Raw genomic sequence first — 14,715 nt, forward strand, 5'->3', positions numbered from 1 at the left:
CCAGGACCAAAGGTGCAACCAGGCGGTAGATCCTACATCAGGTGGAGACACTTTGCTGTGGCCTAAGAGAAGCTTCAGAGGAAGGAAACCGAAACCCGACAATCACACACCGAATCATCCTTACAGCACGACTACAGTATCCGCCTCACCATCAGACACCACACCGATCCGAGCTTCACTTCATCCATCACATCTCATCTCAAACATCTCACATCCTTCCTGAATCAGCAGCGAGAATAATCATCATAATAGGGGGCGTACGAGAAATCACTACAGGTTACATGATTCGCATATCATATCCACGCCGAAAATTCTCTGATTTTCATATGAAGATCAGATCATCGGAGCATTTTCCGGTTCGCACCCACGTGACAATTGTTCGCCCACCCGGAAGTCCACGATAAAATGAAAACACTGGTTAAATATAAATGACGAGCGTTTTACAGTTGTACAGATCACCAAAAAAAGGTTCGTGTTTTGCTCATTAGACAGTAATATTAGTGATGAATTGTCGGGAGAGAAAAAAAGAAGAAGAAGGAAAAAGAAAACATAACCGAGTCATCTATGGCAGTTTCACGGCAGTTTTACGACAGTTTTTTGACGGGTGCTGAAATTGGAACGTTCCTGCTGGAAACTGGAGATTCGAAATCCGAATCCTTCTGAATCACTCAGCGAACGGATCCGAGTCTCACGAGTCATTTGAGTCAGTAAGGATTCTGACAGCCGCGATTTTGCCACGGAATTCCACTAGAGGGCACTCACCAAATCCTTACAATTTACCGAATCCCTCTTTAATCCCTCTTTAATCCCTCTTTTATATTATATTATATTATATTATATTATATTATATTATATTATATTATATTATATTATATTGTATTATATTATATTATATTTGAGTTTATATATCACTCGAACTAGAATAATGCATTTAAAATATTCAGTACATTTTAGAAGACATGTAATAGGGTTCTGAATTGACTGTAGTTATTTGTAGAGATAGTTCTTGAGTTGTTCAATAAAATCGTGGGTCTTCAAACTGTTTGTGTGGAACAAGAGAGAGTAATAAGGATTATTAAGTATCCTTATTGTTAAATAATAATTATAGACACTAGTGTAAAAGCATCATTGTAAAGCATCCGAAAATAAAATATCTGAACTAAAATAAAGAACATACATTATAAATGGACCAGGTTCACAGTGCAAAGTCTCTTATAAATAGTCCAGGACAATGAGCAGTGTATTCAGCAGAAATAAGTCATCTAAGATGAACACGTTTGTACAGAATTACAGATCAATATATCTTTTTTAACCTCCACTCGGCACTTCACACTCCTATCCAGTTGGTGGCAGTATAATGCATTATAAATCTAGTTTGCCAACCGCCAAGAAACATTAGAAGAAGAAGCAGCATCCGCACCTGCGGAAAAAGCCAATGATACAAATGTTCATTAAATATTAAATTCGTCGTGAATGTGTGTGTGCGCGCATTTTACGTATAATCATGTCTTGATGAAAAGTTCCGGTGCTATATTAGCTAGTTTACATGATATATGTATCCAAAATAAAATAAAATTATATTCAGATATTCATGGTGTATGGTGCCTGTTTTTTTTTTTTTACGATACGCGTTTTACGTTACGAAAAATCATATAAAAATATTTAGTCTAAATATAAATGTATATTGTTTAAATATAAATGCGTTGAACTATTTTGAAATACCTGAGAAACCGCGGAACCCCTCCTTTACGGCAGTTTTACGACAGTTTATGGCAGGCGCCGAATTTGGAAAGTTGTGTGTTTTTCTGAGGGAGCAGCGCCAACTGCTTGTATCACCTATATTTACTTTTTTTTTGTTTTTAAATGTGTTTGTTTATTGTATCACTCTTACATTCTAGCATTTCATTACTCCAAATTTGTGACATATTTGACAGACAGTTAGCGTCTTTGCTACACTGATACCAGCGTGTGTTTGTTTTGACTGGGACGCTTCGCCATGGCCGGGTTTTACAGGCGCCTGCAGCGCTGCAGGTTACAGTGATGATCATTGTGAGAAGGTCTTTGTATCGACTGGCAGCTCGGAGTTGTATTTGTCGCTCGTTATTCGTCAGTATGATCAGAAGAACCCAGATTAAGAAGGTGCTTTGCGTCGCTGAGAAAAACGATGCAGCCAAAGGCATCGCTGAGATCATGTCCAACGGCAGATCAAGAAGAGTAAGTGTGCTCAGTGGTACATCAGAGTTCTGCTGATGATGATGATGATAATGAGATGTTCACCAAGTGTGTGTGTGTGTGTGTGTGTGTGTGTGTGTGTGTGTGTGTGTGTGTCCACATAACAGAGAGAAGGATACTCAGTCTACAACAAGATCTATGAGTATGAATACAATCTATTTGGACAAGTAAGTTTTGTTATCTACAGCCACCAAGTACAGGTCAATTGTTCCAACCAGACTAACCTGGGGTATGTGTGTGTGTGTGTGTGTGTGTGTGTGTGTGTGTGTGTGTGTGTGATAACAGAATGTTACTGTATGTATGACGTCTGTCTCAGGGCACCTTCTAGGTCTTGAATTCAAAGCTCCATTTCAGAAGTGGTAAGTCCTCAGCATTTGTCTTAATAGATCTTAAATAAAGTGAGCACAGATTTGAGTATAAAAGTTTGCATGTTTACTTGGTAAAAAAACATCTTTGAAAGACTACTTACACTACTTTGGAAGAATGTACTTGTACCCTGAAACAAGACAACAAAGTTTCATATTTGTTGAGAAAAACCAAAAGATATAGAATATAGAGTAAAGCCTTTATCAGATTGGATTAAATTCTTGTCAGGATCAAGAGTAATTTTTTATTTTATAGATGCTTTGTCATAATTATATTTCCATCCAGATCAGATGTGTCTTTGATTATGTATGTCCACTTCTGAGAATGTTACAGGCCTGAATTACAACAAATTCAAGTTATCCCAGATGCACATCTGTGTGGTGTGATTGGATGATCACATGAAACACACCTGGCTTGATAGAAAATAAAGCTCGTTAAAACCTCATCCTGCAGTTATTTTATTATTATTATTAATTAATTTTTTTTTTTTTTATTAAGAAGAAGTGTACAATACATTTGTGAGTAAACTAAGAACTGTAAAATATAATACAATCTAAATAGGAATTCTGGCAGTTCTAACAAATATGGCCAAATGTCAGAGATGTTAATGATAATAAATGGGTGATTTGAATCTTAAATTTGAAAAGTGGAGATGTTAAAACATTTTTTTTTTTGACATTTGCAGTTGTCATTTGGAAGACGCTTTTATCCCGAGCGACTTACATTTTTTCGATTAATACATCTAAGCAGCTATGGGGTTAATGGGCTTGCTGTCATGTTTTGAAATCGAGCTCATGCGATTTGTTACATTCGATCAGGCAGTAAAGCTTTCAGCCCAACATTTTTGTATTAAACTGGTTTGCATTCAGCTGTTACGCTAAAATGGTCTTATATATATCGTGTTATGTAACAGGCACAGCTGTAATCCGGTCTTGCTGTTTGATGCTGAGGTGGAAAAGTATTGCCCTGAAAACTTTGTACCAATTAAGGTTCGAGTTTTTAATTGATATTCCAATTTATCAACATTTTGGAAGCAATGCCTGGAAACATGTGTTTCAAAGTGTGTTTGTCTTTTTAGAGGACGTTGGAGAGAGAGGTGAGACAGTGCCAAGCTCTGGTCATCTGGACTGATTGTGATCGTGAGGGAGAAAACATAGGCTATGAGATCATTGATGTCTGCAAAGCAGGTGACGTCTTGTTTTGTTTTCTCAGATTATCATTAATAGTAGGGCTGCAACAACCAATCGATAAAATTGACAATGAAATACGAATGCCGTTATCGATTAGTTTTCTGCTGAAGTTACGGGTTAGCATGATGTTAAGAGAACACCGGAGTACAGAATCAACTGGCATCAGGAAAAATTGTGCGTCCCAAGTTATCCAAGGCATGTGAGCATTTTATATTAAAGGCAACTGAAACGCAAAGAAAACTGTGATGGATTCAATTAAAACAGTGCGAACAAACAAAAAATCTAAAATCTAAATCTAAAAGCAGCAAAAAACTGCAGCAGTAAACAATATAATTTTAGTCACTGTCATGGTTTTTAGCTATGCTTATGCATTTTTACACCAATGCATAATTTTCCATTCTTTTTAATTAAACCTATTATCTTGCTGCGTTTCTTTGTTCCATTCTCTTTTTATATCACTTGTCTACTCCAACAGTAACTTCTGTTTTCAAACGTGATTTACTGCGACGTTCAAATACTTGTTTTCAATGTTTGTATATTTAATGTATGCTCATATCGTTTAATTATTATACAAAATTAAATTGATTATATATTCTAGATGCTTATCTTCACAAATAAACAAAATGTGTTGTTGTTTTTAATTTTCAAAACAATGTTATTATATTTTATAAAGATTTTTAAAGAATGGAGGTCAACTTGCCATCTGCAAAATATGACACAAATGTTGAGTTACAAATGTACAAACTGCTTTACCCTGCATACTCAAATGCTGTTTTTTCTTTTTTTTTTAATTATGATTTATTTATTTTTTATCAGAAACAACCACGCATGAGTGAATTTATTCATAGGAGAAATCCCCCATGCACTCAACAAACAGCCACTTTAAGCTTTAAAATGTCTAATTTAAAGATACTTCAACTCTAAATGCTTTTGCATTTCATAAGTACAACTTTGTATATAAATACCATGAATTAGAGTTTTATATAGTTATAATAAGCAAAACAGCAAAAAAAAAAACATTTTATCCAATTAATCGAGAGGGGGAGGGGTTCGTCTGATTAATCGTTTTTCAAAATAATCATTAGTTGCAGCCAAAATAATAGTTTGTTTTTCAGTCTTGTCATTTGTGGACTCGTTTCTGTGACACTGAAACTTTCTCTCTGTTCTCTTCTAGTCAAGCAAAACATTCAGGTGTTCCGTGCTCGTTTCTCCGAGATTACTCCCACTTCCATTAGGAGAGCCTGCGAGTCTCTAACTGAGCCAGACATCAACGTTAGTGATGCTGTCGATGTCAGACAAGAGCTGGATCTCCGCATTGGTAAGCATAAATATATGTAACCAATCCTTGTTTGCATATCAGAAGTCTTTCAGGTGATCAATACAGACGAATGATTTGACTGCCTTCCAGGAGCAGCATTTACAAGGTTCCAGACGTTGCGGTTGCAAAAGATCTTCCCAGACTCTCTATCGAATCAGCTGATCAGTTACGGGAGCTGTCAGTTTCCTACTCTGGGCTTTGTAGTGGAGAGGTTTAAAGCTATTCAAGCATTCATCTCTGAGAACTTCTTCAAAATTAAAGGTGTGATATTTTGCCTACTATTGACTGCTAAATGGGATTTTTTAAAACTTGTCATTATAATGAGGGCACTGCATGGCCAAAAGTATGTGGATACATGATTAACACACCTACATATGGTTCTAAACTGAACTGTCCACAAACTTATAAGCACATAATTGTCCAAAAGGGCGTCTTTGTATGCTGTACAATTTCCTTTCAATGGAACTAAAAGACCAAAGATGTTCAAGCAGCCCCTGTACATAAAGCAAGTTCCAAAAAGACAGGTTTGAGAAGGTTGGATTGATAAAAACTACATCTTAATTTTGTATAAACTTAAATACCAACTACACCTCAGACCTCCTCACTCAGCATCAGTGTTTAATCTTACTAATGCTCCTGCCTAGTGAGTGAATCTAGTGAAAAGCCTTTTCAGAAGAGTGGCGCTTTTTAATACCAGCTAAAGCATGGATTAAATATGGAATAAGATGTTTAACAAGCACACAAACTATATTCAGTTATTTGGCCGTACAGTATAGCATATTTTTATCTTAGTGAAGTATACTGTGTTATCTCTCATGAAGTGAATTATTTAAATATACAGTAAATCACACTTTGTAATGATACAAAGGTGATAGGTACATTAATAGCTTTTGGCAGATGCTCAAATCTAAAGCATGTTAAATAAAAAATGTCTAAAATAGTTTTTTAAGGATGTAAGAGAGTAATATAGTATGACAAGCTGAGACATTTATTTATATATATATATATATATATATATATTTTTTTATAAAAAAATGTATGAAAATGTAATTTACTTAGATTCTTTATGTAGGTCTTTATTTGCCGCTGCAATAAACACTGAGTGTACATTGTGTGTTTTTTTGTTTTCTACCAGTTGTTCATGAACCTAATGAAGAGGAATCAGTTGAATTTAGCTGGAAAAGGCATCGCCTGTTCAACCACACAGCTTGTCTTGTGCTTTATCAGATGTGCATGGAGGTTAGCGACATCTAGTGGCTGATTTTTTTATTTTGTAACTAACACTCGATTGCATCATGGCAGTTATAGGGGTCTTATAAAATGTCATGCAAGTTCACTGGTAATGTTTTTTTCAGGACCCCATAGCAAGAGTGCTTTCTGTAACAAGTAAACCAAAAAGCAAATGGCGTCCATTGCCCCTTGACACTGTGGTAAGTAATCCAAACAATTATTTAAATATATAATTTAATATATAATAATACATTTATAATAATAAAAAAGGAGAAGCTTAAAGGCATTTATTATAAATATATTGGTATCATGTACAAGTTCATTTAGATAAAATCTGATTAAGGATAATGTAACCAACGAGTATTAAATTTGTATACAGGACTTTCAGATAAAGTGAAATGATGGTAATGACCAATTAAATTAATTTAATAATATAAATACATTGAAATAATATACATTTTTATTATGATGTTTTACCTAAGTAGGTTTTAGTTTTTAAAAAAGTATTTTAATATAATCAAAGTAATAATTAAAAATAAAAAGGCTCCTTGGTAGAGCTTCATCCAATATACTGTTAAAAGTAAAATTTTTGATTCATTGCATTATTCTTATTTCTTAGTGTTGATGGCTCTGTTTTTTTAATTGGCAAACCATTTAAAAGAGGAAAATAATCACGTGTGTATATCATGCTTTCTTCTACTCAGGAACTTGAAAAATTGGCTTCAAGGAAATTGAAAATAAGTGCGAAAGAGACAATGAAAATAGCTGAGAAGCTCTACACAAGAGGGTATGAGTATAATCAACAGGTTTTTTTTGTTCTTCTTTTTCTCATCCTAGAGCCCTGGGTGTTGGACAAACTAATATTTCTTGTTTATTCCAGGTTTATCAGTTACCCTCGTACTGAGACCAACATGTTTCCAATAAACCTGAACTTGGTCCCGCTTGTCGAGCAGCAGACTCAGGACAACGATTGGGGGGCTTTTGCTCAAGGTATTTTAGAAAGTGGTGGGCCGACACCTCGAAACGGAATTAAATCAGACCAGGCCCATCCCCCCATTCACCCCACTAAATACACAAATAGTCTACAGGTGGGTTTCATTTAGCAAAATACACGAGTGCTAAATCGAATTTATTCTTTAAAAAATAGAAGTGGTTCCTTTAACTGAAATTAATTAGTGTATTTCTCTTATATAGGGAAATGAGAAACGGCTGTACGAGTTTATCGTTCGTCACTTCCTGGCTTGTTGCTCCAAGGATGCACAAGGCCAGGAGGTGACTGTAGAAATTGACATAGCTGAAGAAAAGTTCTCTGCAAGCGGACTGACGATTATTGCTCGTAACTACCTCGAAGTTTACCCGTACGACAAGTGGTACAATAAGGTAACTGTGCCAGAATTGGCATTTGTTAATAATTTGTTAATCACTATATGTTTTTGTCCTACTCAAGCAGAGATATTTATATTTTTCTTTATTGTTTTGCAGGTTATTCCATTATATACACCTGAAACAACATTCCAGCCAACCGCTATTGAGATGGTGGAAGGACAGACCAGCCCACCTCAGCTTCTCACTGAGGCTGATCTGATTTCTCTGATGGAGAAACACGGCATCGGTACAGTATTTAGTTAATAGGTTTGACTTTTTGATACCCTGTTTTTTTTTTACAGGAAAAAACAATTAACATTCATTGTTTGTTGTTATCGTTGGGTTTTTTAGGCACAGACGCAACGCATGCTGAACACATTGAGACTATTAAGAGTCGCATGTACGTGGGCATGACTGATGACCAGAGGTTCCTTCCTGGGGAGCTTGGGATGGGACTCGTTGAAGGTACAAAAACTCGAATGAAAAGATCTTCAGTGTGTTTAAATCATGAATCTTTATTTAATTTCTGGGGTGTCAAATGATCAATGGAATGATGGTAAATAGAATACTACAGTGTCAGACTGAAGCCAGAATTTTATACATTTTTATAAAGAAAAGATTTTCATCTTGTAATCATATTATCCATGTAATCTATAATATAATCTTTGGTTACTTTCTAAATCTGTGTGTTTGAACAAACATTTTAAAGGAGAAAAGAATTGTCTAAAACTATAAAAAAAATAAAAAAGAAATTAAAAAAAAAAAAGAAAAAGAACTGTAAAATGACTCTACATCAAAAAAGGATCTTATATTTATAATCTATAAGCTTTGATGAAAGCCTTTTTTGTCCTCGAGTGCATGCTTAAAAAATATAGGTATCTATAAATATAGGTGCTCTTATGTTTGTCCAGCTGAGCTCCTTTGATGTGTGAGCGCTCAGAAATAGAAATATTTGGTAAAATGTAATAAATAAAAACACAAGAAAATCTGATTATTAACTAAACGTATAGACTGTTTATGTGGTCATTAGACACGTACTATATAAATCTAGTTTTCATTTATTGTTGTTGTAATATTATCATATTTAATAAAAAAAAAAAAAAAAAAAACGAATATAAGCTATATTGTTAATTTAATGAAACTGTGTTCCAGGGTACAATTCAATGGGCTATGAAATGTCTAAGCCAGACCTCAGGGCAGAGCTGGAGGCAGACCTAAAGCTTGTGTCTGAGGGGCGAAAGGACAAAGCATCTGTCCTCAGACATCATGTGGCAAAATACAAGACAGTGTTTATAGAGTCTGTCAGGAAAGCAAAGAAGTAAGTTAATCTGTTCTTTAGAATATTACGAATGCTTTTCCAGGTTCTTGCTAAGAGCTATGCAATTGAAAAAGAGTAGAATATCTTGTTAAAAGGATGTAAACCCAAGAAAAACATAAGTAAGTATTTAGGAACGGGGATGTGAAATCGTGTGTGTAAGTTGCATTCAAGATGGGGGTGCAAGAGGGCAAAGGGAGATTTGTACAAATAGTCCCTGAGACACTTATAACACTTAATTGGAATAATGATCTTCTAAGTACTGTGTGGATTTCTTTTCTTTTTCTACCTTCATATCATGTCAAAATATTTTCTCATTTCTCACTTCACTTAAACAAATTTTACCTAATTAAACTTTTAGATTTTTGTCCTTTGCAGGTTATGTTGATTGTTTTTTTTTTATTGGCATTCAGGTGCAAGTTATAATAACTTTCACTTCTGTTTTTTTTCTATATTTACTGGTGCTTGTAGCTTTCTGTGAGGTTTTTTCTTTGCTGGAGTTGTAATTGGCACCACATTTACACATAATTTGAGCTCTGTGGTCGACTGACATTTAGGATCTATGTTAAGGTATCTTTTTTAAAAGCAAAAATCTGCTGAAACTAGATTTGAGTCATCATGAAAACAAAAACAAATAAACCATTATTTCTTTCAGCAATGCTTTGAATATATGTTGCTCACATGTTTACAGCATGTGTTGCATTTAAACAACTATTTATTTAGTTTTTTTTCCCCCTCCTCAGGTTAGATGAGGCTCTGTCTAATTATTTAGGCCAGGCCCAAGAGTATACAGAGCAAGAACAACAGGAATTGGAGATGCCACTCCCGGTGCGAAAGTGCCCACAGTGCAGCCGGGACATGGTTTTGAAGAAGAAGAAGGACAGCACAGGGTAAGCCATTATGTGAATTTAGGTAAAAAATAAAACACGGGGCATGCTGCTAAAGGAAATATGATCTTCACTGGAACATTGTTTTACCTCCTCGAGTTGTCCTATAAGTATTTTATTCCTCTTTTACCACAGCAATTCAGCAAACATTGCATTTTAATTTGCATCACAAATACAACATAGTGTTTAACCTTTTATTTGTAACATCTCTGAGATTGGTTAGTTCCACTTCTCACTTGTGCCTATATTTTGTGATTCTCAGAAAATATTGTTAACAGGGTGTGAAGGCTTATTCCCCCTGAAGATTATTCTGTGACTCGAAAATTTTTTGATACACATATCGCCTTTTATAACTGCTGAATTCAATTGTTGCTTACTGAAAGATTCCCATACCAAGAATTATACATTATGTTCAATAACAACACATTTGTTTGTGTTTATTATTAGATTATGCAGGGTGTGCTTTACAAGAATCAGTGACTGAGTTTGTATTCTAGAGATAATAATGTTTTAGAGCTATTGTTAATTCTTGAAAAATATAAACACCTTCTGGTTTAATAATTCAACAGTGGTTTAAAGTTTTTTGAAGTGAGATTTAACTGGAACTGCATATGAGCTCAGCATATCTCTGTCTTTGCTCATTGTGTTATTTCCTTTGTTGTCACCCTTCATGTCATTTGTAGGAAGTTTCTTTCATGCATGGGCTACCCGAGCTGCAAGGCAGCAGTATGGTTTCCAGACACAGTGCTGGAGGTCAGCAGAGATGACAGCATCTGTCCAGTGTGTCACCCACATCCTGTCCACATGTAAGAAACTAGGACTGTAGTTCCTTTTTTGTAACTGGAAAGCATTTGCTGAAGTAATGAGTCATATATAACAAAATATAACCAAATACACCCTCAATTCTTTTTCCAGGCTAAAGTTCAAGTTCAAGAGGGGAAGTCTACCTCCAGGGATGCCTCTTGAGTTTGTCGGGTGTATTGGTGGCTGTGATGAGACTCTGAGAGAGGTCCTGAATTTAAAGTATCTCCGTGGAGGAGGAGGGGGAGATTCCAGCACTCAGGTTAATCACAGATCAGCAGCACACCAGTCTGAACATCCAGTAAACAATTCATCACTTCAGTCCAGGTCTGAGAACAGAGCACCACCTCAACGACCAAGAGCAGACAGCAGCAGACCCACTCCACCCAGCACTATACCTGCATGGTCCACAGAGACATCGCAGTCTATCCAGAACAGTGTAATGTGTAACTGTAGTCAGGATGCACTTCTCCTTACAGTACGTAAAGAGGGTCCCAACCAAGGTCGTGAATTCTACAAGTGTAATACGGGGAACTGTACATTCTTTCTGTGGGCTGAACAGCAGAACGACCAGAATGGGTCAGCAGGAAGGATTGGGTCAGCGGGACAATCAGGCTCACAACCTCCCAGGCCTTCTCTTGGTTTTGGAAATACACCTCAGCAGAGGCAGAGCAGTAGAGGATCAGGGGGAGGTGGAGAAGAGACAGTGTGTACCTGTAACATACCTGCAGTCACGAGGACCGTCATGAAAGACGGGCCAAACAAGGGCAGAGTGTTCCTCACCTGTAGCAAACCACGGGATCAGCAGTGTGGCTTCTTTCAGTGGGTGGATGAGAACGTTGCTCCTGGTAAATAATAATTCCTAATTACACCACATCACAGTCTGGCAATATATATTATTTTGGTTATAACACATTTTATATTATTTATACATGGTATTTTGGGTTTCTCTAGTGATTCATCCAAAATAATGGTTAAAAAAATATATTTCGTCCATTATATTTTAACCGTCCTGAACATAAAAATACTGTAAGACCTAAAATAAATATAGAACTTTAATCCTATAACATGAGGCAAATAAATGCTGCATTAATATTTTCTATTAGATCATTGCATAATCAGTCACACAGAATTAAATATGAATGACTGCACTTCTGATGCATCCCAATCTCATTTGCAGGTTATATAAACTCAAAAAATCCTGGTTTGACTTGAACGTGCCTCGTATGTCAATTATACAAATAAATGAAAAATGCAATTACAATTTTTATAAAAATGGTCTTTTACAGTTTAATGTAGTCAAATGTCCTGGTATATTTAGATACATTTCCTGTCACAGACTTTGCAGATTCTCCATATAAGAGCTTCGTGATTACTCTTATAGGCAAATGTACCCATCAATTAACTGAACTGATAATGAGCTAATAAAAACCCACATTTTCAAATTACAAGATAAACCATATGATTTCCAATTATGTCTTAGGTTACCATATCCATTTATCCAATCATTTAATAATAATTGATTAAGATGATTTATATTGTCATTGTTTAGCAGCTTAGGTCTGTATACTACACTTTCTATAATACTTTATAGAATTCTATTGTTGATGATTTTATATAACTGCAAATCAAGCATCTTTTTTAGTCTTTTTTTTTTTGCTAAACAATCCAACCAGACCTTATTGTTTAGACACTGCAGCAATTGAATTTAACAATAATATAAATGTGTGCACTGATTACGATCAGATTTTACTATCACAACTTTGCAAAGAGGCTTTTACATCAGTTCACAAAATAAATTTGAAAACATGATTTGTAATTCCGTTAAAGACGTGTAATTTCAAAGGATACAAATACATTAGATAAACAGATAAAATCTTAATAAATGAAACATGGCAGCAGTATAAATTATTTCTGCTCAGCAGTAAAGGTTGTGCTCAGTTTTCTAGCTTTTTAACTTTTAAACGTGGGCTGTCGCAAAGGATGGACTTTCACAAAGAAACTACAATAATGCCCATATAATGCATATGAAAAAATTTGCTTTCATTTTCAGTTTTTATGCGCCACACATAAAGCTGCTAAAGTTGACATGCATTGTCATCATAATTTGTACTTATCATTTTCCTGTCACTCTCCCAGCTGCTCCAGGGAATGCAAGAGGAAACAACAGTAAATGGGCTGCTAAGAAGAGTGAAGCCTCTGTAAGCAAATCTTCTGCTCCTAAAAGGCCAAGGACTTGTGGAATTTGCCATCAGCCGGGACACACACGCACCACCTGTCCTCAGGGCCACTGAGACTGCAACAAATGGTGCTCTCTGAAAATGATTGTTTATGTACATTCTGTCAATTGAACAAATTTGCGTTTTTCTTGTTATTTTTTACTTTTTACTATCTATCTGTACAAAATAAAAACGCACATATGTAAGAATTGCTTTGTTTCTTATTCATATGCTATTTACCTATATGGAAAATTCCATTGAGATTGACTAAATAGTAATACCCATAACAGAAATAACTGAAGGCTGCAAATATTATTTGATTCAGAGAAAAATGTTTACTAGAGGAGAGAAACTAAAAAACTTAATTTATTTTAAACTGTATTGTGGAAAGGGATAAGCACCTATTAATGTGCCAAACTCAAAATTCTTTCAACTGGCTCATCTCTCATGTCTTTGATCTACAATCAGCACCTGATAACGATGAGATTCTCTTTTAATGTTTATCAGCCATGAAACTTTGTACACTTTGTACACTTTGTATGCTTCATGGCACTTTTGGATAAAATCCATCACAAATATAAATGGCTTGATGCATATTTTCTAAAGAAAAAAAGAAAGAAAACTGCTGCAATTAGTACTTTCAGATACCCAAATATTTTAATTAGTGACGTGGTGTGGAATTGAAAAATGAAAGATGGGCAAGCAATGGGTAGATGGAAAGAATAAAGGGGGAAAATAAGACAAAGAATGTGATATCTATTAGACAGATGGGAGGAATCATGTTTATTTCTATTTAGTGTGCTTATGATTGTATGCATATTTTGAGTACATTAAGTGGTGAAATACATTTATAAAACCTACTTACTGAAATATTACCCATCACTGCATAGTTTTCTTTTCTTGCCCATCGACATCAATATTTATATTTGGTATAATCTTTAGTGGTGCATAATATTTATTTTATTAATTACATTTTTAATTATTTAGTATCATTTCATATCATTTTATTGTTGCTGTCTAAATAGCTGAGATTTTGAGTAAGACATTTCCTGTTTTCATTACTAATACAAAAGGTTTTTTTTCCACATCACGGATGATCAAAACTGCAAGAAAAGAAGATCTCGCTCTTATGGTGTTAAGATCTGTCCTGTCTGGTATCCCCTACCAATAACAATCTTTTATTTTAATTAAGTCATTTTTTGTAACTTCTCATATACGCAAATATCCTTGTTCAACATCTTATTCAAAATGGATTCCTCTTCAAACCCTACTGAGAAGGCTGTCTTTCTAGCTTTCTGTGACTGTGAGGTTTTGTGTTCATTCAGCTAAAAGACCATGACTAAGATCAGGCACTGATGTTGAGTGTGCAGGTGTAGTCAGTGTTCCAGTTCATCACAGAGTTGAGGTTCTTAGGTTTCATCCTTCTCAAAACAGATTCTGTCAGTGTGCAGCTTGTATAGCAGTACAGCTTTACTGTCCTCTAAAAATAACTCAACATACAGCCATTATTGTCAACATAGCTGGCAATAAATGTGAGTACACCCCAAGTGATAACAGCTGTGTGTCGTTGCACAGTCACATGTCCTATTCATCATGTTCATGTTTTTGTCTGCTTGACAGGACCATAGAAAATGTATCTTGTATTAGAGCAGTTAAAATTTGGTGCTTTGAGTACAATACTCTCATACTGACTACTGGATGTTCAACATGGCACCTTAAAGAACTCTGAGGATTTGAGAATTAAAATTGTTGCTCTCCATAAAGATGGACTAGGCTATAATAAGATCAGTAA

At 35.2% G+C, this 14,715-nt stretch overlaps 1 protein-coding gene across 1 annotated transcript; it reads left to right on the forward strand.

Annotated features, from left to right (window-relative positions):
* Positions 1-387: 387 nt before the first annotated feature.
* top3a (DNA topoisomerase III alpha) lies at positions 388-13,132 on the forward strand. The gene is made up of 20 exons (XM_046834822.1): positions 388-468; positions 2,014-2,214; positions 2,340-2,399; positions 2,518-2,591; positions 3,512-3,587; positions 3,677-3,785; positions 4,963-5,106; positions 5,197-5,367; positions 6,242-6,345; positions 6,462-6,536; positions 7,041-7,123; positions 7,217-7,424; positions 7,531-7,716; positions 7,819-7,948; positions 8,053-8,166; positions 8,854-9,019; positions 9,760-9,906; positions 10,587-10,709; positions 10,819-11,552; positions 12,844-13,132. The coding sequence occupies exons 2-20, from the start codon at positions 2,041-2,043 to the stop codon at positions 12,996-12,998; spliced, it is 3,033 nt and encodes a 1,010-aa protein (XP_046690778.1). The 5' UTR covers positions 388-468; positions 2,014-2,040; the 3' UTR covers positions 12,999-13,132.
* The last annotated feature ends 1,583 nt before the right edge of the window (positions 13,133-14,715 follow it).

This window comes from Silurus meridionalis, chromosome 22, assembly GCF_014805685.1.
Source record: "Silurus meridionalis isolate SWU-2019-XX chromosome 22, ASM1480568v1, whole genome shotgun sequence".
Classification (NCBI taxonomy): domain Eukaryota; kingdom Metazoa; phylum Chordata; class Actinopteri; order Siluriformes; family Siluridae; genus Silurus; species Silurus meridionalis.

Coding starts and splice junctions, on each gene's coding strand:
- top3a (XM_046834822.1), top strand. CDS start 2,041: ATGATCATTGTGAGAAGGTCTTTGTATCGACTGGCAGCTCGGAGTTGT. Junction 2,592..3,511: donor AAAGCTCCATTTCAGAAGTG/GTAAGTCCTCAG, acceptor GTTATGTAACAG/GCACAGCTGTAATCCGGTCT. Junction 8,167..8,853: donor TGGGATGGGACTCGTTGAAG/GTACAAAAACTC, acceptor ACTGTGTTCCAG/GGTACAATTCAATGGGCTAT.